Source organism: Ovis aries, chromosome 12 (assembly GCF_016772045.2).
Source record: "Ovis aries strain OAR_USU_Benz2616 breed Rambouillet chromosome 12, ARS-UI_Ramb_v3.0, whole genome shotgun sequence".
Classification (NCBI taxonomy): domain Eukaryota; kingdom Metazoa; phylum Chordata; class Mammalia; order Artiodactyla; family Bovidae; genus Ovis; species Ovis aries.
This window is the reverse complement of record NC_056065.1, coordinates 76,273,870-76,299,927: the sequence shown is the minus strand read 5'-3', so window position 1 is coordinate 76,299,927 and position 26,058 is coordinate 76,273,870. Positions and strand designations below refer to the sequence as shown.

Genomic DNA, 26,058 nt, shown 5'->3' with positions numbered 1-26,058 from the left:
AGTTGATACCAAATGTTTCCTAATCTAACACTTAACAGTTAGGTGTTTAGGCTATGGGGCCTCCCTGGTGGTTCAGTGTAAAGAACCTGTCTGTCAATGCAGGAGACACAGGATCGATCTCTGAGTTGGGAAGATCCCCTGGAGAAGGAAATGACAACCCACTCCAGGATTCTTGCCTGGGAAATCCCATGGACAGAGGCGCCCGGTGGGCTGCAGCCCGTGGGATCACAAAGAGTCAGACACAACTGGCCAACTAAACAGCATCAGTTCAGGCCATGGAAGTTGCCTCCATGGTGAAATCCCTCTGGGCAGGCCTCAGAGTCCAGCTGCCTTGTTACTCCATGTGCATATTTAGCTCACCGGCCTGTGTGCTCACGTGCTACTAGCGATCCTCACGATCACTAACGAATGCACTGAGCTCCAGCCACCTTAACACACGAGCACAGTTCAGCCTGGACCAAAATATCTTCTCTGAAGTTTTCCTTTCTGACATGCCCCTTTTAATAGAAGCAGCAAGTTAAACTATACACTCCAACAAAAATTGCCTTTTTTTTGTTTTGTTTGTTTTGAAATATAAGCCTTGGTCACGCTGTGTTGAATAGAAAAGTCCAACCCAGCAATGTAATCCCAATAAAAAGCGAAGTTATGGCCACACTCAGTGAAGACGGTAACTTGCAGTGAATCCAGAAAGAGCAGCAGCAGCAGCACGGGGCTGTCAGGAGCGAGGCTTCATGTGAGGACAACAAAAAATGGACCTTTCACAATATTTCCAACTTAAGAAAAGTTGCCGTTATTTTGCCTTTTTGCTTTGCATTTAATTAAAAATTGGTTTAAAAGAGATAAACCTTTTTGCTTAAAAATATATGTCTTTTCATGGATGTTAGAAAGAAAAGGCACAACATACATACACGGGCTCATGATGCTCAAGAGGAAAATTGAATCAAGAATCCTATTAGAGCCCTCGGAAATAGATCTCTTTGTCATTAAAATAGCCAAGAGTAACTCAGGCCTGCACTGAAATGACAAAGCGTCTGTGTAACTGTATTTTATAAAATAAACTCTCTCGATTTATATTACAGTAAAATATCATCACTTAATTATTTACATCATAACATTTTGGAGGTTTTTTATAGCTCTTTAAAATTCCTGTAGAGCATCCAGGTCAAGCTGGTAAAATGCTACAAATATTACATTTAAAATAATTTCCACTATACTTTTTTTCTGGAAAAAAAAAAAAACCAGTTTGTAGAATTCAAACAGTTTCAGCTGCTTGAGATGGTGAAATGTCTTAGTGCTTTTCAAAAATCACATTTCATAAAGGGCACTTATTCCACAGAATTAAAGCTTACTGAATAATAAATATAACTTTAAGTGATGCAAGCTGTCAAAACCCTTGAATGTCAAAGTTAAGGCAGATATCCCTTCATGATTTTTGTTGCTTCTGAAAAAGAAAGGAAGCAGAAAGGGAATGATTAAGGAAAGGCAACCTTACCTTTGGATTCCTTCATCTTTGTATATTTATCATAAATAACAATTAAAATGTCCTTTGAGGTTAATATTTTCTGGTTCAATGGGTAAGTACAGAAAAAATTAATACATTCATGCATAATAGGAGGCAATGGAGACTGGAGCATATCTGTAGCAAATTTTATTTTCAAATAACCATAAAAGGCATCCAGTTAACTCTTCAGATTAATTTATGAGATCATGCAAGATGCAAACATGATGTTCCAAAGGAAAAAAAAATCATTCCTGAAAATTCTAATGGGTGAGGAAAGATTCACAGAGATGCACACCAGGAGCTTTCTACATATGGCTAATACCTGGATCTCTATTCTCGCCTGCTTTTTATCATTTCCGCACAATAAAAGTAGTGCAAAGAAGCAAAAGTTAATAACCCAAGGGAAGGAAAACTCATTAATGTGATGCATGATACAGGAGAGTTTACTACATTAATATTCAAGAAGGAATATTGGGAGTGAAGAGTGATGCTAGATAAAAATATCTATTTTGAAACAGAGTTAAAAAGAAATTTAGTTGTGGTGACTATATTGCTACTTACATCATATTTATTCACGGGCTTTCCCTTAAGTACCATGCACAGTTCCAAACTTTTTTCTTTTCTGGCTATAGAAACAGATAAAGTGAGATGGAAATCCTTCCAGAGGGCATTCAAAATACTGTTAAGAGTTACAATGCATTTTGAGAATACGGTAGATGGTAATATTATCCTGAAAAAAAATTACATGGGCAAAATAAGTGTTATAAAAATATTTTTAAATCAGTGTTGCACTGTAAAGAAAATAACTTCCTACTTTTGAGATTGACTATAAAGCAAAGGACTGTGGCTTTATATCAGAAGGGTGTTATTTATTTGAATATTCAGAGTCGGTTCCCAATTACTCAATGTATAAAATAGATCCAAAAGGCCAATCCAGAGTTTATCTATAAGCTATATATAGCTGTATGGTTTCAAAGCAAACACAATGCCATTTCTGCAATTTGGACTAAGTCCTAGCGTCCTCATTTAACCCTGGCGTCTAGAGACCATAAAATATTTTGGATCCCCTTGGTACACAAACTCTCTACAAGTAAAGCTAGCTTTGTTTATAACATAGTTGAAAATTAAATAGCAAAACTGCATACAAAATTAGTTCTTTACATTTATTTTTATAACAATCTTATTCCTAGGATTCTCGTAAGAGCCTAGGATGACATGACTCCAAATTTCCATTCCAGAATATCCCACTTCTTTTTTTTTAACAATTTTTATTGAAGTATAGTTGATTTACAGTGTTAATTTCTGCTGTACACCAAAGTGATTCAGTTATACACACACAGATATCTATATGTATTCTTGTTCATCAGAGTTTCCCACTTGTAACACTTCTCCCCATGATGCTCTGGCAGGCACACTGCAACAGAAAACAAGGTGCTATTTCTGTGTGGCTGTTAAAATGCTGTGCATCCAAAGATTGTTATGAAATAGCATGCGGTGGATTCCACAAGGTTTATTAAATAAAGCTAAATCTACTTTGTAGGTGATGAAACATCACGAAGGTTTTTAAGTGTTTGCTTTGGGTGTTTTACTATGGAGTCATGTCCTTATTTGAGGTATATATTAAAAAAAAAAAAGAAAAGAACCCACCTACTCTGCAAGTCAGCCTGAAGGTGGTAACTCACCTAAGCCGACAGCTGCTGACTCTCAGCGGTTTTTGTTTTTTGTTTTTTGTTTTTTTTTGCCCAAGATCAATTTGCAAGAATTCAGCCAACCCAGACATCTGGGAGACAGAAGCTACAAAAACGTAGTGCCCTGCCGCCGGCCAAGAGGTCCACGTCCTTCTCTTCCACACCAGTGAGGGTGCAGTCCTGCAGACTCAGAGCCCACTGTCCATCACGGGAAAGCACCACTGACCTCTGGATTCGGCCTCGCGTGCTTCTTTCTCTTCCCACTCGCAATTAACACTCCTTTCTTTTCCTCTTTAAAAATGTGCCTGTTTCAAATTTGCATTATTTTTTTTTCAGACGCCTAATTTCAGCTCTGTTCTCTCCCTCTGTGGTCTCTTCCCGCATTTCACATTCCAGACAAATATTTAAAGGTCTGTAAAACCAGGCGAGGTTCCAAAATATTTCTAAACGAAACTGCCATGGGTGACAGCACAGGGAAAGAAGGAACGCGGGAGGACAAGGATTGGAATAAACTGGCTGGAAACGTATCGGAAAAGCTGTTTAAGTTACTATAGCTGTGGATGAGGTTTCAGTGAGGCATAAACATTCAAGTTACTGACAAAAGGAACAGGTTTCATCGTCATTCAAAACAGTCTACTTGTCATGGTGCACTGCTTTTTTTTTTTACTATTAGTAAGTTGCTCTCTCTTTTTAAATCTTTTTTTCTGATTTAGTATTCAGGAAGTGAAAGCATTTAAGAAAACATTCGAAATTCTGAGAATACATGTAAATGAAATATTTAATGTCTATCATTCATAAAAGTTACGTCACTTACATAGGGTTCATTCGTATATAATAAAAATTTCATCATAATGGAAAAATTTCTGGAAAGGTATATGTTAATTTGTTTAACATACGCTTTGGATATACAGCTAAATATGAGTCGTTAAAAAATTCTATCTTCAAATATTCCCTTTAACCATTAAAAACCTCATTCCTAAATATTTGTTTTTCTTTCCACTTGCTCTTTTGTTTGTAATATCATATGTAATCTGAACCATGCAAAGACAGGATCTCATCACAGTTCAGAATATATTTGTGTACTTTCAATAAATTTGCTCATTGCATAGCAAACATGTAAACTTATAGAGGATCTATAAATTTTACCCTAATCATCTAAAAAAGCTGCTGAATTTTACATGACAGTATATTGAGGTTTATGTTGTAATTTGGGGTTTTTTTTAATAAAAAAAAACTTTTAGTCTATGTGTCAATTGAATACAACAAATAAAAGGTCATGAAAAGTCCAAAACCAAGTAAATAATTTTATCCTAGATTACCAGAACTTAACCTCATTATATCATTTGGAATTTTTCCTAAGTATAACAAGTTGGAAATGGGTTGTGCTGCCTCTTAAGACAGTGTTCAAAATTAATTCCAAAAGTGTGTGTTTAACATAAAGTTAACTATGTTTCCATCGAATAAGATGTTTATTAATGAAAGCTATTTATCATACAAGAAACAGCAAAGAGAAGTCATCATACAGAGATGCACACTAGAATTGACAGATGTGGACGTGCATGCAGAGATTTCTGGTTCAGAAGGAAGTAATAAACAATAATGCTAAAATCACTGGGGTCTGATCCCTATCCTCTTAAACGAGCGATAGCTTTTCTTTGAATTTACAGTTGGAAAATGTCATTAACAGATAGGACTAAAACACATTAGCAAGCAGATGAAATGAATGCTTTTGGACTTTATTTTACAAGTATTGTGCTTGACAAATGTGTGGGATTTTTTTTTTTTCCCAAGAATAATTTTCTTCAGCTATGGGGTGGGCATATTACTGCCTGGCTGCTCTGGTTTATACACGGTTTGTCTCACTTTGTTTAAAATCATATAATTTTAAGCCTCCATTTGTGTTAGACATCATAAAGAACAGAAGTTTTGTTAACATTCAGTAAATGACATTTAAGTCTCTTGGTCTCTCTCTCTCTCTCTCTCTCTTTCTCTCTCTCTCTCTCTCTCTTTTTGGCTCAATAGATCTTTTAATGTATGATTATCATAACCTAATATTGTCTTTGTCTTCACTGCAGTGGATTTCCGATCAAACTTTTCCCCTTCTTTTAATACTTTAGGGAATTTTCAAACGTCGGGATGTTTGGCTGTAATGCCCCAAGATTTGTTCTCCCTGAAAAAAATCATAGTGACAATTTATTAACTCCAGAGCAACTTGGCTTTTAGGGGTCTTCAATTTCTATTTAGATTTACAAATATCCATTTGTGCTCAATAGACCTAACATGAAACTTAATCATATTTAAGGTTTCTTTTCATGCAATTACTTTTTCTGCTAATTATTTTTTTTAATTCTAAAAATCAGGCTGAGTCAAATCCATGGGGCATTACTTTTATTGTAGGAAAATATATTTAAAGGTAATTCTAAGCTGAACTGCACTGCAAATGCAATGGTAACGAAAAATGAACCATAAGTTTGGAAAACTAAAAACTATTTGTATGTCTGTATATTAAAAAATTTGGTATTACCATTTTAACAGCTTTTACAAATAGATATCAAAAACACACTAGTACAGTTAAACCTTAAATAAAACTGATGGGAAATAAAAGTCCTTAGATTCAAAATGCTTTATTCACACAAATTTAATAGGATATATCACAACTGTTTGGTCCATAAATATTTAAGGGAAATAGTTTCTATACAATGCATTTCTCAATAAACAAAGAAACATGGACAATTTTGCTAGACCACTTACTGTACTATAAACACGAAGCTCAATATATAAGATTATTGAATTTATCAACTATATTGGAAAGAGTGCACAACTGCTTTCTATGACATGTCTGTCCCCTCTAACAGGATACACCATAAAAAGAGTTTCAGAAATAAGAGGTAAAACAGTACAAAACTAGTGAGGTGTCAAAAGGGCTTAAAACAGTTAATTTAACAAACAACACATATATCCTGATTTTTCACAAACTTACGTCCAAGTTATCTCATAAGGCACATAGGAGAACTGAGTTATAATTAGTCTACTTAATAAAGTAGATCTATAGTACCATATATTGTTCTGTCAAAGAACAAAATTTATAAGTATCAATATTTTACCTGTAAAAGTGTATTCATAAGATCTCAGCCTTACCAAGGTTGTTTGGTCTGGTTAGTGGTAAATGCCCAAAATGTAATAGAAATATGAAAAGTCAAGATTTAAGCTCCATATAAGATGATAACCACACTTGCTAAATATATAATGGCAAACACACCTTCTTCTGTTACAGTGTTAACTTATCTTCCATCATCTTTTTTTTAAAAAATAAGCTACTTTCTGTGCTAATTTTCTAAAGACCCTGAGCAAAAGTTACAATAATGCACTTTAATGTGGGCAGTGAACTGTCAATATGTAACCACACATTTATACAACCAGAAGGACACCTTTAAAATCTATTAAATAACCACTTCGAACACCAGAGGAGATTTAAGGGGTCCGAAAAGTGGAGAGTATGTGCAAAGTTATTCTTAACAATCCACTAAAGCAAGACATATATCTTGACTTCTTTTTTATTTTATTTTTTTTAGGAAATCCACAATCTAATTGATATTTAACTACAACAGAAGCATATAGATGAACATTCACCACTGCCCAGACCATTAAGATTTTAGCTTAAATTAAAAGAAAAAAAAAATGCTACTGTAAACTAGGAAATATATTCAGATTAGCATCCACAAGGCTTCTGAGTTTATCTTTAAACTAAGAACTTCAAATCTCTAATGTCAGAAAAGTTTTTTTTTTTTTCTGACAAATACATCAACCTATGCCGAAGTAAAATGAAGCAAAACAAATCCAAAGAATTTTCGTTGTTAATATTAGTTACTAAGTTTTTTGTTTTAACTTTATTTGTATAGAATGCCAGATACAATATCATGGTACAGCTAAAGCCAATTACGAGCTATCGATTAAATTATACTGATTTTTTTTAACTTCTTAAAAAATTATATTTTGCTTATTTCCATTTTCCCTGGGGAAAAATAATTTAGAGGAATGGTTTCACACCTATCATCAGCTTGAGAAGGTTAAATGTATAAAATTTCAAATTCTGTTTGGAATTTTCATGGATACACAGGAGGTTTAAGTATTTTTCAAAGATTGAAAAGCAATAACTAACTAGTAAGAAAGTTTTGTTGGGAGTATACCCCTAAGAGAAAATAAAAATCACATTCCTGGTTAGATTTTCCCATCTAATTAATCTTTAATATTTAAATTAGCTATTGTTTATTTAACCACATTCCTCATTTGTAAGAAAAAGGAATGATTAAAACATTTTTTGCATTTTAAAATTTTTTAAAAAGACAATGTGAAGTTTCCAAACTTTCATAAGTACAGGTACAGTTGCAAGATTAAAAAATAATTTTAATCAATTATCTGATTCCTTATTAGCCTAATTATGTAACTGGGAATATGATTCTTTGCCCATCACAATACCACTCTTTGTTTTGTTTTTTCCTTTGAGATTCTGGAAATAAGTAACATACAATTTTAAGAGGCACTTATTAGAATGATTCCAAAATTCCCCTTACCGACTGAACGATCTAATTAATCTTTTTTAAATCCAAATACACTTTGTAGACAAAAAATAATAATACACTTTGTAAAGGAGACGATACTGTAAACTCATTTGCCAAGTGGCTGCAAGCCACTACACACCAAGCTGTCGTTGTTACTTGCCAAGTATCTTGTGGGTGAGGGAAAAAAATATCGTTTTGTAAATAATAAAATAATCATTAGAATAATAATAAAAAGAAGAGTAAGAATTAAAAAAAAAAAAAACCCAAACCCAATGTTAGAAAAGGTTCGTTAAGGTAGTCTGCGAGGGGCTCGCGGACTCGTGGCTGTCCATGCTAGAGGTCACGGCTGTCACTACAGTGAGAGAGGGATTGGGCAGGTCTGTTAAAGTGGTCGCAGTGCCCGGTGGACTCAGCGCGCCGCTGTCTGCCGAGGGCGGGGCCGGAAGCGACGTGCCATCGGCTTTATCAACACCCCCATTCTCCTGCCGCAAAAGGTTCCTTCTGAATTTGGCTCGTGCGTTTTGGAACCAAACCTGCAAACCAATCCCAATGGATTTCTTTACCGATGTTTATTTTTATAGTTCCTTTTTTTTTTCCTTTCCCTTTCTCTTTTTTAATTCTGTTTTGGATATACGTTTCTCTTTTTAAATGTTTATTTTCCTTGGGGGAGAAGGGCCTTCCTCCCACCTTTGTTTTTTTGTTTTTTTTTTTTTTTCTTTCTGCTTTCTTTGACAACAGAGTAATCCCAGTAAGACTACAGATACCCTCTTAGCTGCACAGGGGCCCCCACCCCCAGCATTAACGAGTGCCGCTTGGGGGCACAGATGGTTAAGTGGAGATACCCTGGGGAAATGAAGGCACAGCGATCAAGGGGGTGAGGCGGGGGGTGGAAATACACCCTCATCCCTCAACGGTTGTCTTTCCAGAAAGAGGACAGGCGAGGTCAGCGGATGTTTCACCAAGTTAGAATCACTCGCATGAAATGAACATCATTGAAACAGATTTCTGGCTGTTCTTGAGTCTGACACATGCCAAGTACTTCGTGCACAGGAAAAACCTCCAGGGCCACAGACTCCAAGCAACCGGAAACGGGTGCGTGGAATTTAAAACGCCTGCTGTCTGTCACTGAGGGTGAGAGCATCAGAGGCGACCCCCAGCCACCCACTATCAGGTCTCTGTTAGACATTCTTACCATGATGAGCCTAGCAAGGCACTGGGCCAGCAGGTCTCACTGCAGTATGCAGTGGTCAAATGCGGTTGGTTACAATGGGAAAATACTCGCTCTGATTGGTTGCAGAGACAGCTAACCATGCTTGTAGCTTTTCAGAAGCTGACCAAAAGGATCCACGTGAATTTGGAAGCTTGGAACGGGGGAGTGAGGCCGCCAAGAGTGTGCTGAAGTAAGGGGGTAGCAGCAGGTCTCCCCAGGTGTGTGCGCGCTGACCCTGACGTGGACAGAGGTCTCCAAGGCCACAGCTTGTGCAGACAGCACCGCCCGCGTTTGCAGAGCAGTGGGGCAAGCTGGCTTTGTGGGCCTCTCTCCCCATCTGTAGGGAGGATGTGGCTGCATTTTAGGAGACCCTGGGGCTCTCGCTCTCGCTCTCTGGGCAGTCTCCGGGAAGCCCCTGCAAAAGTTTGGTACACTCTCTAGGGAGGTAAGTAAGGTAAACTAATGAGAAGCAGTACAGGAATCAAACAGGGAAGAGAACTATTTTCACTGCAAGGGGAAGTTGTAGGCACAGCCAACAATGGACGTTTCTTACCTGCAAAACTCTTTTGGTCAGGCCAGTTTTCTGAGCAAGTTGCTTGAGGTCCTTGGCGTCCGGGTTGTGGTTGATGGCGAAGTAGGATTTCATGGTCCGCAGCTGGTGATGCTTGAAGGAGGTGCGCATGCGCTTGGTCTTCTGCGAGGGCGGGTAAGGCTGCTGATCCCGGTCCAAGTGGTCGGCCTCGTTCTCGTTACAACCTGTGGCAGCCACAGCGGACGAAAACAAGGGCTCAGTGCAAGGGCCTACTTTAGCTGAAAAGGTGGCAGGTGGCATGCTCCTGTCGTGACAGGACAGCAACAGTGGAGAAAGCTGTCGACCCAATTACAAGCAGGATCCAGACGAAGGAGGTTAATCACCCCAAGTCGCCAAACTAGTCTGTTAAGTGTGGACCCACTCGAAGTTTGTGCAGTAGAAAAGTATTAGATACATCTAACACATTTAGATAAATTATGAGATAAATCTAATCTCTTTGGCTTAATGGTTGCTAGAAAGACTTGAGAAGATGAGTAAGGTCTATGTGTGGGAGTGAGAGAAATCTTCTCCAAGAGTGAAAAGGGGAAAAAAAAAAACCCCAAACCCTCTTCTAATGTGTGATGTGTATAAGCACTGGTCCTCCACACACTCGGTTTTCAGAGATTCTTCGTTGTGTCTGTAGTTGTGAAACGAGGTGTAGCCAGCCAGTAATTTCAGCTCCCTCAAGTCTAAAAGTTTTACAGAGCCATCTCCCTGCCCCAACCCTCCAAGAAGGAAGAATCTAAGTTTCAATTTTTAGCCTTTTCTGCATATCCTAGAATGTTTCCAGAAAAAGTTAAAAAGAAGAGGGGCAGAAGTTACAAGATAAAAACCTGCAAGATTCTTACATAACCAGAAGAATATTACTTTTGAGGCTGTTTAGTGGTAACTGGTTCACATGGGGCTAACCAGGATGAAGAGAGTTTTCCCTTGGAGTCACTGGAATAGATATTTCTGAAAGAGAAAGAGCCCAGGTGTGTGTTCACTTGGTTCATGCCAGAATCTCTCCTCACAACTCCCAGCTCAGAGATGCTGATGTCTCATTCGGATGGTGGCCCTCTTTGCTCTGGTCCTGTGAGAGCCGGAGTGTGAGCTGTGCCCCTGGCTGGCAGGCCAGGGGGAGGGGTGACACCTTTACACTCCCCACACACACAGCCCCCTCCGCACTGAGGGCAAAACAACCCAGCCTTTGAAACCAGCCTGAAAGTCTTCATCCCCAGGATGTAAAGATGCACATTTAAAAGGTCATTTCCGATAACCTCCTAGCTTTGCATAAGAAATATGATTACAAGGAAAACACTTTGCTAAATGTTTACCGATTCAGCCAACTTTCGCAATTTAAAGGGCATGGCAATTTTTTTTTCCTTTACACCTTACTTCAGATGTTTATCTGATGTATATTCAGACTGACCATCCAGCATTTTAGTTCACTGTAATAGAATATCTAAAATCAACATGATCACATGCCTGGGGGAGAAACCAGAATCTTGAAGAATGTGAGACATCTCTTACGATTAGTTGTTCCGTTCTGCTTGATAAAATATATACCTGCGATGCTCTGGTTGCACGAGTGCGTGATCAGTCGTGTCTGACTCTCTGTGACCCCATGGACTGTAGCCTGTCAGGCTCCTCTGTCCATGGGATTTTCCAGACAAGAATACTGGAGTGGGTTGCTCTTCCCTTATCCAATGCTTTGGGGAGAATTACTTTTTAAAAAAGCGCTTTCAGTGAATGAGTATACATCCAGAGACCCAACCACAAGTCACCTGCATCACAAAATCCACTTAAATTCTCCCCACTCTCATGAGACTAGGCATGGACTAATGACGCCTTTGTTCACATTTCCATGAGACCCGTGAAGAGGGCAGGCGAGTTCCTGGCAAGAAAGACACTATCATGCTTGCCATCAGACCCTCGATGTCCAACACAGGGCCAGGAATTCAACGAGCTTCATATCAAGATTTTGAATTTCTGTTCATCCATAAAATCATCAATGATTCCTCACGCAAAGTCAGATCAACTTCAGATGGCCTGCAAGTTAGATATACATAGCCAAAGGTTGAACAGAGACTCCTTAAACCCCACTGAAAGGGCACCAGGTACCCAGAAATAAGAGAGAGAGTAGAATATGTTTTACATTTTATCCTATTGCACCCCTGGGGAGAGATGTCAAGTTCAAATATTCTACAGAATTGCCCTTTTGTATCCCCAAATGGATGAAACAGCATCTTATGACCTACCATAAAACCATACTTATCTCAGTAAAGTGAGCTATATTTCACAACCAGATTATAAATGTAGCCACACCAAAACCGTCAGAGAGGCACACCTTAGTCACTGGAGGCTTCTTCAGATAAGATTTCAATCCTATCCTAGGTGAGTGATATGTAACTCTTCTTGAATAGCTTATTAAACTGAATATTACACTGGGGCAGAAGACTTAACTTGGTACTTAAATAATGCCCTTAGCTATCAACCCTCACCCACAAGTTACTATTTCTTAGAAATGAGTTTGATTCCTAAACAAACTATATTACTCATTAGTCTCTAAAATGAATTAATGAAAAATAATTATAGACATTTTTCACACACACAATGATAGACAGGTATGATAAAAACTACTTCTCTGAATATGCATTCTGTATCCATTATGGCTGATTTAAAACTCAGTAGAGAATTTCAGTGTGTTAAACACTACTATGGGACTTGTTTTCAAACAGAATACAATTCAGTGTGCAAAAAGATTAAGTTAGTGTTTGATTAAGATGGTATTCATATAAACAGACAAACTGTGGGATCAGTTATATTATGACACTTAATAGCGCAGTCTGTGTCACCTACAGAGTAACTAGGTGTATTAGCCTAAACTACTTAAATTTAACTACAAATGTCTTGTGTAAACTTGCAGGTGACCTGTTTCCCCCGTTTTAAAGCTATAGGGGTCCCCCCACCACTGAATTATGAGATGAAATGATAACTCTCTTAAGACTGTCTTAAATATACACCTGTGAGTACACTCATCTGGCACTATAAAATTCATAAGAAGATCTAACTATTTTATTCTCTTGTCACTAAGGAAATGGTCACCTATCCGAAGAGAGTTTCTTTTCTGAAGGTATGAAACCCTCTGAGAACTGCTCCCAGAGAGACCACTAGGGGTCAGTGCCAGGCTAATTTAACAACGTCAGGGAGCTTTGGAAGTTTGGAAGCCAAGAAAGAACCTAAGGAGGGGAGACTTCAAGAAGTGGCAAAAATCAGGTCTCTCGACTAATGATAAATTACCCAAACCAGAGCCATCGGCCCTAGACTAAATCTTCTTCTCACCCCGGAGGGCTTCATTTCAAACCAGCATCCCAAATGGACTTCCTGTGGCTCTTTCTAAAATATCCATCTGCTATCCGCACAAAGAGATGATAAAGTAAATTAGGAACAGTCTCAAGGAAAGGCACTTGCCTTATGTCAAACATTTACGGATCTTTGCTCAGCTTCACATCTCTGGAATTCTGCGTCACAAACATATTTTGTGTGCATGTGTTTGAAAATATTATCAGTGTGTGAATCAGATCTGTTTAGTAGCAACGTGACTCTTTTCTGAGACTAGTTTACATTTAAGCAGAGATGGCTTCAAAGAAAGATAAAATAAGGAGCTAAAACTGTGGGTCCATTTTATTTTCTGCACTTTTAATGTGGTTTTAATTCACTGAAGCATTTCTTTGTAATAACAAACGGGCACTGGCTTCATAAACTTTTTTTTAGCGGTAGGCTGATTTTTGGTCAGGCATCTTTAACCGAGTTTCTCTAGATTATTTCACCCAGATCTGAACTGTATGCTGTTTGCTCTTGTCTCTGGGGAAAGTCCCGTGGCGATGCGGTGGACGTTAATTAAGAGTTACCAGCTCTGTGATGCACACTGGCTGTGTTCCGAAGGCCTCTGCAACCTCTCTCTCCTTAATGAACAGAAGCATCAGCTCTCTCCAGAACCTTGCAGCGACTTAATTTGCAAACTAATGGCTGAATTGGAAATGGAAGTGGAATGGTCGGAGAGGAAAGAGATTCTCATCCTTTTTAAGAAATAAATCTGTACTCTCTGGTGCTCCTCGGAGAAGCAGGAGAAACACAGTTTTATTGTCCTTAAAGCTCCCCGCACCTTTCTAACGTAAAGTAAGATCAAGGCATAATCAAACGAAGCTAATTAGGTTAAACAAACAATCGAAGAAAGCAGGCTTGCCGCCTTTGGCTAGAAAGCTCCTCCCCACGCTTCTGGACCTTCTGGGAGCCAGGGGCTTCCTGCTCTCTGCAGACCCGACTAGTCTCTCTCCCTCTCTTTCTATTTCTCTCTCTCTCTAATTAGGGCATTAGGGCCTTGGTGAGTGGCTAGAGATTCCGATGTCATCTTCTATTAATAAAGAACAATCGGTGCCCTGCCTGGCCGCCCCTGGGACCATGCATCAAAGGAGCCCAAGTAACCACGCTGGGCATCGTGGCCCCGAATCAGCCTGCTGGCTGAGGCGCAGAGGGGCAGCAGGAGGCCCTGACCCCCAGTAGGGGGTTGGCAAAACCCAGGGATGCAACGCTGCGGGACACTGACCCATCTAGGCAGGTCTGCTGCCAGAAGCGGGCCCTCCCCCTCCAGTGACCCAGGGTTCAACCCCTGGGACAAAGGTCCCCACCTTCTCGGGACACCCCTGCTATCCCTCATCTGTGAAGTCAGAGCCAGGAGGGAGCTGAGGGGAGAGCTGGGCAGATTCCCCCTTCGGAGCAGGACCCGTTTCTGCTTGCTCACACTGGCTGAGTGTCCCTGGGCAAGTCACTTATGAGGGGAAACAGCGTCCCTTTACTACTGAGCCACAGCGGCTCATGCACCACACCAGGTACGTGGGGACTGGAAGAGAAAAACAGGCAAGATCCACGCTCTGGGATGCCCACCCTTCAACTGGCATCTGGGAGTGCCTGGTAACAGAGCGGGGTGGCCACCATGAGGTCCCCAAGGTCCTTTCCAACAGAAAGGACTCCCTGAGCCTGAGTCTCCTCCTAAAACGTCCAGTGGGGCTGGGCACCGAAAGTCAGAAAGGCTGAACGGGGCGACAGAGGATGGGATGGTTGGATAGCACTGCTGACTCAAAGGGCACAAGTTTGAGCAAACTCCAGGAGATAGTGAAGGACAGAGGAGCCTGCCGGCCTGCAGTCCATGGGGTTGCAAACAGTCAGACAGGACTTAGCAACTGAACAACAACAAACCAGTCCTGAGGATGCCACTAAGTGAGCTCCAGGGTTTTCTGTAACCTCTTTTCCAGGGGCTGGGACTCACAGGAAGAGCTTCCATTTTGCTTAGAGGTAGACTGTGGTCCTGAGGACCTGTCACCATCCTCACCTGGGGGCTGGCAAGTGGGGTGGGGCAGGCTGCCAACAACAGGGTACTGGTGAGTAAGACTGATGAGTGGTAGGTGTGCCCCGCCCCCCCCCCAAGCAAGGAAGAAAACGCTTTCTGGCCTGTAGCCTGCATTTTGTTTTTAATTAAGAGAGAAAGCTGGGGGGGGGGGGGAGGGGGGACAGTCTGGGTGTCTGGAGGGTTTATCACAGGGGCAGTGAGCTGGCTGGATGGTCCCCTGACCCAGGGAAGGGGCAGGCCAGCTCACATGGACTCTGGAGAGTGACTCCCGCCCCTCCAGCCACTCTGCACCAAAATGAGGGATTTGGTTTTTCAACACTCATGCCAACTGTTTCCCTGATTAACTCTGGGCTGGTGACCACAGCCTCTGTCCCCTCTAGACACACTGGGACTGGGCTCTGAAGATTTTTTTTTTCTTCTTTTTTAGTTTTCAGGGAAACCTCCTCCAGGATCTATAACTTGGCCTCCACACAGGAATTGCCCTGGGGCTGTTTCGCTCCAACTGGGAGCCAGAAACTAATGGGCTCATTAACTAATGGGCAACAAGGGTTTGGCCCTGCCTTGTTTGGGGGAAGTCGCCTGAGCCCCACGGTTGTGAATTGTATTTCTGGCCACAAACGAAATAAAGGTGTCTCTCTCTCCCTTTCTCCCTCTCCCCTCCCCCATCCCCCTTCTCTCTCCTCCCTCTTACTCTCACTCCATCGTCCAGCTTCTGAGTGACCGAGAGCTGTGACGAGGAAAGGGTCTTGCTAAGGAAAGCGCCCTCTTGCAACCAAGGGGGGGTAGGGGAGAAGCCAGATGGAATTCTCCGGGCAGACCCGGGGCTGGGGCGGCGGGGGCGGCCAGGATAGGGTGGGCACCCACCTGAGTTGTAATTGACGATGTCCACCCCTAGCGCTGGGCTCTTCCGTTTCCGGGGCCGCCCCTTCTGCACGGTGCCGGTGCCGTTGAAGTAAGGCAGGGCCAAGCCGCCGCTCTTGGCCGCCAGCTCGGTGTAGCTCAGCTGCGGCGGATACTCTCCTTGCAAGAGGGTCTCGAAGTGGGTGCGGCAGTACACCAGGCTGTCCTTCATGCCAAAGTGGTCGCCCGTGGTCAGGGTCTTGTTGCACGTGGAGCAGGTGAAACAGCTCAGGTGGTAGACGGAGTCTCGGGCGCGCATGACCATCTCGGAGGCGGAGATGCCGAGGTGGCAGCGGGCACATCTCTGCACAGAGAACCTTCTGGAAGGAAACAGCGGCGTCAGAGAGCTAGCCGAGGCCAAGGCAGGGCCACATCTCACCGCGGCATCTGGGGCTTGGTCAGCAGCAGCCCAAGACGGAGATCCGGGAGGGGAGGACCCACGCCCTCTTGGATATACATTCATTTTATCTGCTGATTGACCTGCTCTGATGAATATGACAAAGAACCCTTACATTAAAACAAGAATCGAGGAACTGATCCTCAGTTTTCTTCCCTGTAAAGTAAAAATTTTAAAAATCAAAACCCAAAACAAACTGTGCCCTGGCTAACTCGCAGCAGTATGTTAAGAATATTAAATTGCGATGCCAAGTGAAACCGTCTCCTCGATTACAAGGCATTCACAGGAAGGGTGTTGTTATTTATGAAAGTGTGAGTGTGCATGAAGACATTCAGACACAGCCCTGGGGGAGAAAAAGAAAAGACAGTTCCGCAGAGGCGAGCTAATTCTTTTTTAACCACTATTCTCGCCTCGGCAGAGAGCGAACCGTGTCGCCTGCCCATCGCTGCGGTCCCCAAGGCAAGAAACACCGAGCAGAATCAGTGAACGCGCTGCGGCCAGTTCACTCTCCGGCGACTGGGGAGGCTGGCGGGAAGGTTCCAGCCCGCGGTCAGGGCATCTCCGAACTGAGTGGCCTGCGTTTTGGCAACAGCAGTTATTTATTACTTTTCGTGGTCATTTAGGTGATTTTCCCGCCACCCTCGCGAAAACCCGACAGCCAGCAGCTACTGCTGCTGCTCCGGCCGCCGGCTCAGTTCCAAGGCACCGGCCTGGCTGAGTTCGTACGTAGCAAACGGAACACACAAACCCAACCCGCTTTAGCCTCGGTAGACGCGGACACGTTCACTGACCCTCCGAGGACGTGCCCAGCGGTGCTCCGGAGGCCGCCTGAGCGGGAGAGTCTAGACCTCGCTCTAGACCTGGGGTGCCCTCCTCCCGGGGCGCCCTCCTCCCGGGTCTGGCGGGGGTGGGCACGCTGCAGTTTGAAGGCGCACGCGGGGGGCTTCCCTGGGCAGGGGGAGAGCCGGAGGGGACCTAGAGGCTCGGGCTGGCGGCCGCGCCAGGCGGGGAAGGGGCGGGCTGGGAATACCTGTAGTAATCCTCCTTGCAGAAAATGCTGCCGTCCTTGGCGAAGCAGGTGAGCTCGGACTCGAGCGCCAGCTTACATTCACAGCACTTCAGGCACCTCAGGTGCCACTGCTTGTCCACGGCCAGCAGGTAGTACCTGTCGGCGATCTTGCCCCCGCAGCCAGCGCACAGGGCGGGCTTCTCCGGGCTCAGCGGGGGCATGCCCTGCAAGGAAGCGCGCGCGCGGTGAGGAGCGCGCGGGGCCGCCCCACGCGGGTCCCCGGCGCAGAGCCAGCCCCCGGCCTCCCCGACTCGAGGACTCCCTGGACTCAGCTCCCCCTGCGCGCGCGCGGTTTCCGCGAGCGCCGCCGCTCAGGGGCCCCTCCGCGAAGGCAGGCATCGGGGAAATGTTTGCAGTTTTTCCTTTTGCCACTTTCTGCCGCGTCCGTCTGAACCTGGACTCAACCTAAAGACCCGCCGGTCACCTCGAACCTTTTCCACAAGGGCTAGAAGGGCATGGACTGTATAAATGGTGGAGGTTTCCGAACTCAAATAATTAAAACTTTAAAAGTGTGGCTTTCGATTCGCCCGAAATGAAACAGAAATTGTTGTTGGAGGATGAAAGGGAGATCCGAACAAGCACATACTGGTTTTCAGCAAACACTATTACATTTCTCTTTCTCAATATCCCTATAAGCAGCATTTAAAGTAAAAGAGAAGGGAGAGGGTTTAATACTCGTGCTCATAACGTGGTGGACGTCGTTTCCATCGAGATATATTTGGCAGATCTTGCAAGGGTTATCGGTCCTTCTACTAAGGGAGCACCATACCTGTTCCTGGGAAGGTCCGTTATCCAATCGCCTCTACACAGGCCCCCATTCCCTGACATAAACATACCTCGGAGATCTTTGTACTGAAAATCTTTCCAATGCCGGCCTTGAGCTTCCCGCCTGTGTCCCCACGACCCGGCGAGGAAGGGGACCCCTCGCCTTAAGTGCAACCCCGCCGTGAAATTCGGGTTTGCATTACCGCTTTTTGTTTTTAAACGGGATAGCCACAAAAGGTGGGTGGTTAACTGGGGGACATTTCCCTTAGGACTAGCAGAAATGGGTTGGACTTTCCCCCAAGAAACCCAGGCAGGCCTGGAAAAGTAGAGTTTCGCACTTTACTCAGACCAGCTCCCCCCACCCCCCGCAGTGAAATCATTTTTGCAAATGTAGAAACATCCACCATCTCGGCTACTTGGTGGACCCCAAACACCGCTGACCGGCCCCGGGCAGTCTGTCCACCGGCTTAGTTTCAGCTGCGATTCCCGGTGTGATGCCCGAGGATCTACACAGCTCAGTTTGGCTGAAACTCTGCGGAGACGTCTGTCGCTTTCCCTCTCCGGCTCGTAAATGGGAAAGGCGAGCACAGAGATTGTTCATTCGTTTTCTTTACGAAGCGGGGCCTGACTTTTATCCTGCGTGCCTAATCGACACAGCGTGGTCGACCACAGCGTGGAAGGGTTAGAAACTTCTCGCGCCTGGGCTCGGCGCCCGGCTCCTCCGGATTTTCTATTCGACTGCCCAGCAAGCTACGCGCGCCAGGCCCGGGAGCTGACCAAGCCAGGCCGCCAGAGATCCCCAGGCCATCGCGGCCTTTGCGCGTTCCGCCTCCCGAGCGTCCAGAGGACGCATTCTAGTCCACCCCGAACAGCCGGTCTCCAGACCCAGGGACTGGAGACCCGGAGCTTCAGCTCGGCCCGGACGTTCGGCCGCGCGCCGCAGCCCGTGGCCCGCACCCGCTCGCCCTCGAGCCGCCGACCCTCGCCGGGGAGGCGCCCAGGACTCCAGCGGGCCGGGAGACCGGCGTCTGCGCCGCCGGAGAGGACGTCGCCATCCTCTCGTGCCCGACTAGCCCTGCTTCGCCCGGACCAGCTGCGGCGGAGACGAGCGAGCTCGGGCTCTTAGGAGTGTAGCTCTATCAGAAAGGGGCCCTTTCTTACCCCGCAGCAGCCAGGCGAACCGAAGATAACCCAACCGCTGATCGCAGCGGACGCGCCTACGAACCGCCACCCTCGCCCGGGCGCCTTGGCGGCTCGACTCGGCTCCCCCTGCGCGCGCGCGGGCTCCTGGCTCCCGTGGCCGCCGGCCCTTCCTTACCGCGTCGCGGCCGTTGAGCTGGGCGCCTTTGGCCAGGCGGGCCTCGCTCTTGGATCTGCGCTCCATCTCTTCCATGATGCCTTGGATGTGGCCTCCAGAGATCCCGTGGAAGAGCATGGCTGGGGGGCGGAAAGGACACGAGCTGTCTTCTGCTCGGCACCCCACTATTTCCATATACACTCGCCCCGGGGGCTCTCAGCTCATCCGAGGAGAAGCGGGGAGCGCAGAGGCGGGGCGATGGAAGAGCGCCGAGACGCTCGGGGACTGAGGGAGAGGGGGAAGAAGAAAAGAGGCAGCCGCGGTGGAAATGGGTCTGCTCGGAAAAGAAGAAGCAGGGGGGACGCCAGCCCCGGCGACTCCCTGAAGGAGATGCGCAGAAAACAAACACGGGAAGGGGGGAGAGGAGGCGAAGCAGACGGATCTGACCTCTCCGAGAGCTCGAGTTACTAACGGGGAACAACTGCGTGGGGGTGGGGAGGGGGGAGCAAAACCTGGTGGAGAAAGAAAATAATTTTGAACACAAAGGAAGAAAAAGAAGTGGTATTTTCAGCGGCCCCTGGCTGCTTGCAAGTTCCCAGCGCCTGTAGGTTGGGTTGGGGACTGCTCCTGCCGCCGGAGCGGTGTCCAATTTGTTAAGAGACTAAAGCCAGCCCATTTTTGATAATTTAGTAGGAGGAGTTCTCTCCCGGAGCCGCCACGGATTTTTATTCAGACAACAAAGACCTGTCATACTCCTCTCAACCCCCTGGTGATGGGGAAGCGGGGACAAACACTGAGGGGGGGGGGTAAGGGGGAGGCAGGAGGAGGGGGCATTTACTTCCCCCCAACACACACACACACACACACACACACACACACGCCCTTCCAAGAGTTCCCAGCAATCACCTTTTAAAGGGAAAAAGGAACCCTTATTGTCCCCGCCCTGGCGCAGAAGGCAGAGAGTCGGCCTGTTTGGTCCAAGTTCAAGATCAGACCCAGACTCAAGAAACGCAGAATCCCAGCCCCAAACTTCACGTCTCCTCCTTGTGGACTTTCTGGTCCCCAGCTCGAGGGGACCCCAAATAAATAAATGCTGGGCAGGCATTCCTCTCCTCCCCTACCCCTGACTTCAACTCACTTTTTAAAAGCACGTTTGCTTCATCTCCCCACGGCCTCCCGACCCCACCTGGGGCTGAAGCAAGCCCCAAAGTGAGCAGGAACTAGGAGAGCCTCTCTTTCTAGAGTCTACTTCTGGCAAAAAAAAAAAAAGAAAAGAAAATCTTGGAACAATCAGTGTAGGGGACAGGGCTTGGAGATGAGTGGGTTTGGAGATGTGTGTGCAGCCGCAGCGTGGCCACCGGGGGATGCGGGTTCAGGCTGCGGGAGGAACTCGCGTCCCGGAGGAAACCTGTCCGCGTGGGCAGCGAAGCGGGGGCTCGCCCGAGCTTGGCGCCGCCCCCGACATCCCGGGACCGGGCGCGCGCCCCATTGCCCCGACTGGACTGGGGACCTGTAAACGTGGGCGCCCCGCGCGGTGAGGAGGATGCGAAGGGGCCCCTCGGCATGGAGGAGGGCGAGGTGAGAGCTGACGGGCGGAACGGCAGCCCCCGCGCCTCACAAGAGGCGGGATTGTTCCCGCGAGCCGCGGCCCCTCCTCGGCCCCGTTAAAAAGTGGCCACAATACTCGGATATTGTCGATTCATGCAAACCGCCAGAAGCCCCCGAGGAGCCCGACGCGGGGAGCGGCGGCAGGAACCGACCCAGCTCCCAGCCGAGAGCGGGAAGACCCGGCGGGCCTCCGCGGGCCTCCCCCAGGCTGCCCGTTCCCCCACCGCGCCCCGTCGGCTTTGCGGGGACCGCGCGCTTCTCCCGGCAGGTCCGGGACACCCGAGGGATCCCCTGGTGGCAGACTCGCGTCCCTCCCGGAGGAGCCCGACAGGGAACGGGGGCCAAATCTCGAAAGATGGAGAGGGGGAGGGAAGACGGGGGGAGGGAAGACGGGGGGAGGGAAGACGGGGGGAGGGAAGACGGGGGAGGGAGGAGAAAGGAAGGAAGACGAGAACGGTGCCGATCCGACTTCCTGTCCCAAAGCATCGCCTTCTGAAGCTGCTGGAATCGCCTCTGCCATGAAACCCAAGACTCGCCTGCTTTCCCCTTGCTCTTTTCTCAGGGTCCAAAAAAAAAAAAAAAAAAATGTTATTTGCAGACTGGACGCTGTTACGGTCCTCCGGGTGCCAGAATACAGCTCATAAAACACAATTTCACACACACACACACAAAATGAAGCCAGTCAAGTGAACTAAACTGGAGACCTTCCCCACCCCCCAACTCTGGCAGCCCTACTGGACAGCAGGGCTGCTATTTACTGTAAGTAATGTAATTAGCCCCTTTGGATGGAAATCAATGAACTTTTCAAACCCACATGCACCAGCGCAGGGGCTGGGGGCAACACCTCTTTCAGAGACGTTAGGTCCTCTCACAAAGGGGCAGACTGCCTTTCCACAAGAGGGGACTGGGCCCAGGGAGGGGGAGGCCGAGGACGGGGGAAGGGAAAGGGGAGGAGGGGGAAGGGGGAGGAGAGGAAAGAGGAGGGGTCTCTGAGAAGGACATCCTTTAACCAAGGAGGCTCCAAGGGAAAGTAAACCAGGGACCTCAATCCAGGGACTCGCTTTGTCCAGTTTCTGGGCTAACTCCCCCCACATTTCACCCCCAGGTGGAGGTTGGGAACTGGGTTTGGGTTTGGCTGTTGCTGGATCTGGGTCCTGCTCAACAAAAATAAACAGAGCCGGAGAACACCACTGCCTTCTTGCTGGGGATGAAATTTTGGAGACTTCATTAAGTGAGGGTTTACCCAACAACTCCAAGGAGAGGCCAGAACTTTGTGAAGCGTCTCCAGGGAAGCAGGCACGGAAGGCCCGTGAGCCCTCCAGTCCTTGCTTCCATCATTCCTCTCCTGCATACACAGATTTGCTCCTTGACTGTCGGGTACAGGCAGGGCAGGGGGCCTCCTGCCATCAGCTTCCGGGTTGGAGCTCGCTGTCTCGGCTTTTTCTTATAAAACTGGGGTTATAAGTTTCTGTGCAGGGTGGGATTTGCTAACTTCCCATAAAGATGCCAACTGCTCGCCTTTTTCCTTCTCTGCCAATGCAGGAAGTTTGCTGAGACCTCGGGGTGGGGCAGGGGAGCTGCTGGAGTCTGAGAGGTCCTCCTTAATCGTGTGGCCATCAGAAATGGCTCGGGGTGGGTCCAGCCCTGCCTCCTCTCCCGGCTCCAGAAAAAGGGCTGTGGCCTGGGACGTCCTAACCTTTTTGTCTCGCAGCCTCCAGGAGATGGCCCACCCCACGCCACCCCAACCCACCCCCACACTCTCAAGGGACAGTAAGCACTTCCAGGAGAGGGTCTAGCTGGCTCTGCCTTCTTTCATCTCTCAAAAGGAGGTGCTGGGGCGCGGGGCGGCCCTGGGGTGCTCCCTACACGCTGGGGTGCTGCTCGCTCAGTTCCCGGGGCTGAGTCCCCGCACCTCTGGCTGGGACAGGTGCAGCGACCGCCTCCGTCCGCGGCCCACAGTGACTCCTCCAGTCTCCCGTCTAAACTCAAAGCTCTCTTTGGAGCAAGGTGGCAGAACCCTGGCCAGGGGCTGCCCTCCGCCCGAGGGAGCACACTTCACCCACTCTGCCCTCTCTGCTCCGCCAGCCCCTGTGGCGGCTTTGAGGAAAGCGGACGGCAGCGACTGCGGGCACGGGAGTTGGGCTCGAGGGTCGGGGTCCACAGAATCTCCTCGAGGGCCGCAGCGGGGTCCCTCTCCAGGAGAAAGAAAGAGAAGTAAAGAGAACGCACCGCTTCACCCAGGGGCTGACGGAGGCGTCAGGGTCGAGAGAGGAAGCCTCGATTGTGAGCACAAGCGAGGTCTCTTTAGATCTGAATTTTGGAGGTCAAGATGCTCTGCCCCGAGTTTGCCCTTAAAAGGGCAGAGGTCACCTTTCCTCCTGACCCTATTAAGCTGGTGGAGGGTCCTCCTTGGTCTGAAAGGTGCATCTCTCGAAGAGGCGTCCGGCTTCCAGCATTGCTCTGAGCACCCCAGGGCCGGGGGAGTCAGCGCTGTTCTGGGGCTGGCACCCGAGCACCCAGCCCTGCACGTCGCGGGGCCTCCGCCCGGCGGGGTAGCGAGGGGATGGCCCCGAGGCTCGCCAATCCTGTCGCCATCCTCGGGCTCAGGGCAACTGTGGGTACACCTAGGCGGCAGGGCCAAACCTGGCGCCGCGCACCTCGGCATCAGTCCTCCGAGGAGGGCCGCCAGCCCCGGTGGGAGTAGGCTGAGCGGCTCCGGGCCTCGCGAGCTCTACCGCGCGAAGAAGGAGCCCCGCGACAGGCACCGCCGGGCACCTCGGCCCGGAGCGCTCCCCGCGCCCGCGGCGCGCGCGGGGCCCTGCCCTCGGGTGCGCGCTGCGCCTACGGGCCTCCTCCCCGGAAGGCGCCCCACCCGACCCCGGTTTCTTCTCTAAGGGCCCGCCGCCCGGTGGGGAAGACCGCGGTTCTGAAATCTGAAGCCCTTTCACCTGGGATTTGCCGCGCGGCGGGCCCGCCGCCACCGCCGGAATAAAGGGAGCCGTCCCCCCAGCCCCCACTCCGCGTCCGCGGAGATCGCCCACAGAAACCGCTGCGCGGGGGTCAGATTGAACCGAAAATGGGGGGTGAAGGCAGTTTCCGGAGAAGACGCGGCTTCTTCCTAGCGCCCCCACCCTGTCCCCACCCGCCTCATCCTTCCCATCCATCCCCGTGAGAAGACGCCCCCAGCAGCTATGCCGAGGACCGGAGCACATCCCTGGCGCCCCGACAACTCTCAGCGCAGTGGCCCGGCGACCTCCGGGCCCCCGCGCCTGCACCCCGAGAATCTCAGGCCTCGGAGAGCAAGGCCGGAGGAGGGAAAGGGGCCTTTCAGGACTAATGCCAGCGGACTCTGAACGAGACCGCGTATTTTAGAGCCTACTGATCGCGGTACGATCTCCAGGGCAAGCACGACCCCTCTTCCTCGCACCCGATGAAGGCGGGTACACGCGCGTGCACACCCACTCACACACCCACGAGATAAATGCTCCGGCCTAGGGAACAGGGCACGAGAGAGCCTGGCGGGTAACTCACCTGCCTCCAGAGTGGTGCCGTTCAGCATTCTGCGAGCTGGGGTGGCTCACGCCGCGATGGTGGCTGCACCGCAGAGAACAGGCGCGTCAGCTCCGAGGTGCGGCCCGGGACCCCGCGCGCCTCCCCCGACCCGGGGAGCACGTCCCAACCGCTCCTCCCGCTCCTCTCGGCCTTGGGGACCGAGCGGCCTTCGGGGAAGCCAGGCCGCCTCCGGTAGGTGCCCGGGGCGCTCCTGGGCGCCCGGAGGTCGGGAGCACACCGAAGGCGGAAAACTGCTCGGATCAGACAACCCCAATCGAGATCTTACCTTGAGGTCCAGATGTTCCCTCCAAGAAGCCAGTCCGGGGAGAAGAAGAAGGGCGGCGCCGGCCAGAGGTGCGAGCCAGTCCCCAGAATGTCGCCAAGGGGGCCTCTGTGAATCCAAATAAATAATCAGGTGGTTGGTGGGTGGGTCTCTCTGTGTCTCTTCTCCTCTCCTCTCCCTCTCGGTCGGAATTGACCCGAATCCCTCACCTCTGACCCGCAGCTCGCTCCACCTGTCTTTTATTTCTATTTATGCTTCCAAATCGGGAGGAGGAGGAGAAGCCGTGGGCAGAGGGCACCGGCTCGGGCCAGGGCCGGGCGACAGGCTCTGAGGCTGCGTCCAGCCCTCCCAGCTTCTCAGCAATCAGGAAAGGTGTTAATGGAGAAGACGGCCGGGAGGGACCCTCATAAAGCCGGGAGCCCCTCGAGGACTGGCGTCCCGCGGCGCGCCCTGCACCCCGCCCCCCGCCCGAGCCCCCAGCCCTCCTTGGCCTTTCCGGAGATGCTGGCACCTCAGAGATGCTGCCGCTGACAGCTGGTGCCCACATAGACGGCGAGCGGGCGGGAGCGCCTGGAGGGGGGCCGGGGGCTGAGCCACGGATTGCCCCCCAGCCGCACCCCCTCCTTTCCTCTCGGCGCTCCGGAACCGGGCGCCCGCAACCCAGCCCTGCGCGGTGCGCTCTGCCCCCGAGGGTGGCCTTCTCCGGCGGATCAGCACGCCGGCCCCCGGTATCCCTGCAGCCTGGCTCCGGCTAGGAGGCGGGGACGGCGATCCATCCGGAGAAAACCGACTCAGACGCTGGGAGACGATCGTTTTCCGGCACAGACTCCAATGCCCGGGACACGGCGGGTGCCAGGGTACCTGGTCGGTCTCGGCTTCCCGAGTGGCTGCGTCGCCCCCAGCAACCCTGGACGCAGTCAGGCCGCGAGAAAACGGACGAAGAACCGGGAAGCCTGGCCTCTGGCCAGTTATTTATCCAGTCTCCCAACACGAGCTCCCAGAGCTCTCAGAGGTGGGGGCGGGGATCACCCGGAGGTGGCTGCGCGGATGGGGAAGGGTAGCGAGCGGCGAGGTCCGCTGCCCCCGGATGCGGTCCCGGCGGCGCCGCCGCCCTGCCCACCTAGCCCTCCCTCCCTCCCTGGCCCACGCGCTTGGGTCCAGCGTGCACTGGGGGCTCCGCGCGCCCGCGAGCCGCCGGCGACCACTGCCTGGGATGGGGGCACGTGGTGCTGGGCACAAGGGTGCACCCACCTCTTCTCGCCCTCCCCG

At 49.1% G+C, this 26,058-nt stretch overlaps 1 protein-coding gene across 4 annotated transcripts; it reads right to left on the bottom strand.

Annotated features, from left to right (window-relative positions):
• Positions 1 to 1,631: 1,631 nt before the first annotated feature.
• LHX9 (LIM homeobox 9) lies at positions 1,632 to 25,797 on the bottom strand. 4 transcript variants are annotated; one of them, XM_042229301.2, is made up of 8 exons: positions 25,651 to 25,797; positions 24,793 to 24,897; positions 24,486 to 24,548; positions 19,368 to 19,486; positions 17,246 to 17,448; positions 15,783 to 16,138; positions 9,512 to 9,714; positions 5,798 to 8,281 (listed from the first exon to the last, which is right to left on the bottom strand). In XM_042229301.2, the coding sequence occupies exons 3-8, from the start codon at positions 24,511 to 24,513 to the stop codon at positions 8,024 to 8,026; spliced, it is 1,167 nt and encodes a 388-aa protein (XP_042085235.1). In that variant the 5' UTR covers positions 24,514 to 24,548; positions 24,793 to 24,897; positions 25,651 to 25,797; the 3' UTR covers positions 5,798 to 8,023. The 4 variants fall into 4 exon arrangements, with proteins under 4 accessions (XP_042085237.1, XP_042085235.1, XP_027831797.1 ...); XM_042229303.2 differs by lacking the exons at positions 5,798 to 8,281; positions 24,486 to 24,548; positions 24,793 to 24,897; positions 25,651 to 25,797 and adding an exon at positions 1,632 to 5,359 and having other exon boundaries at positions 19,368 to 19,998; XM_027975996.3 differs by lacking the exons at positions 24,486 to 24,548; positions 24,793 to 24,897; positions 25,651 to 25,797 and having other exon boundaries at positions 19,368 to 19,998.
• Positions 25,798 to 26,058: the final 261 nt, after the last annotated feature.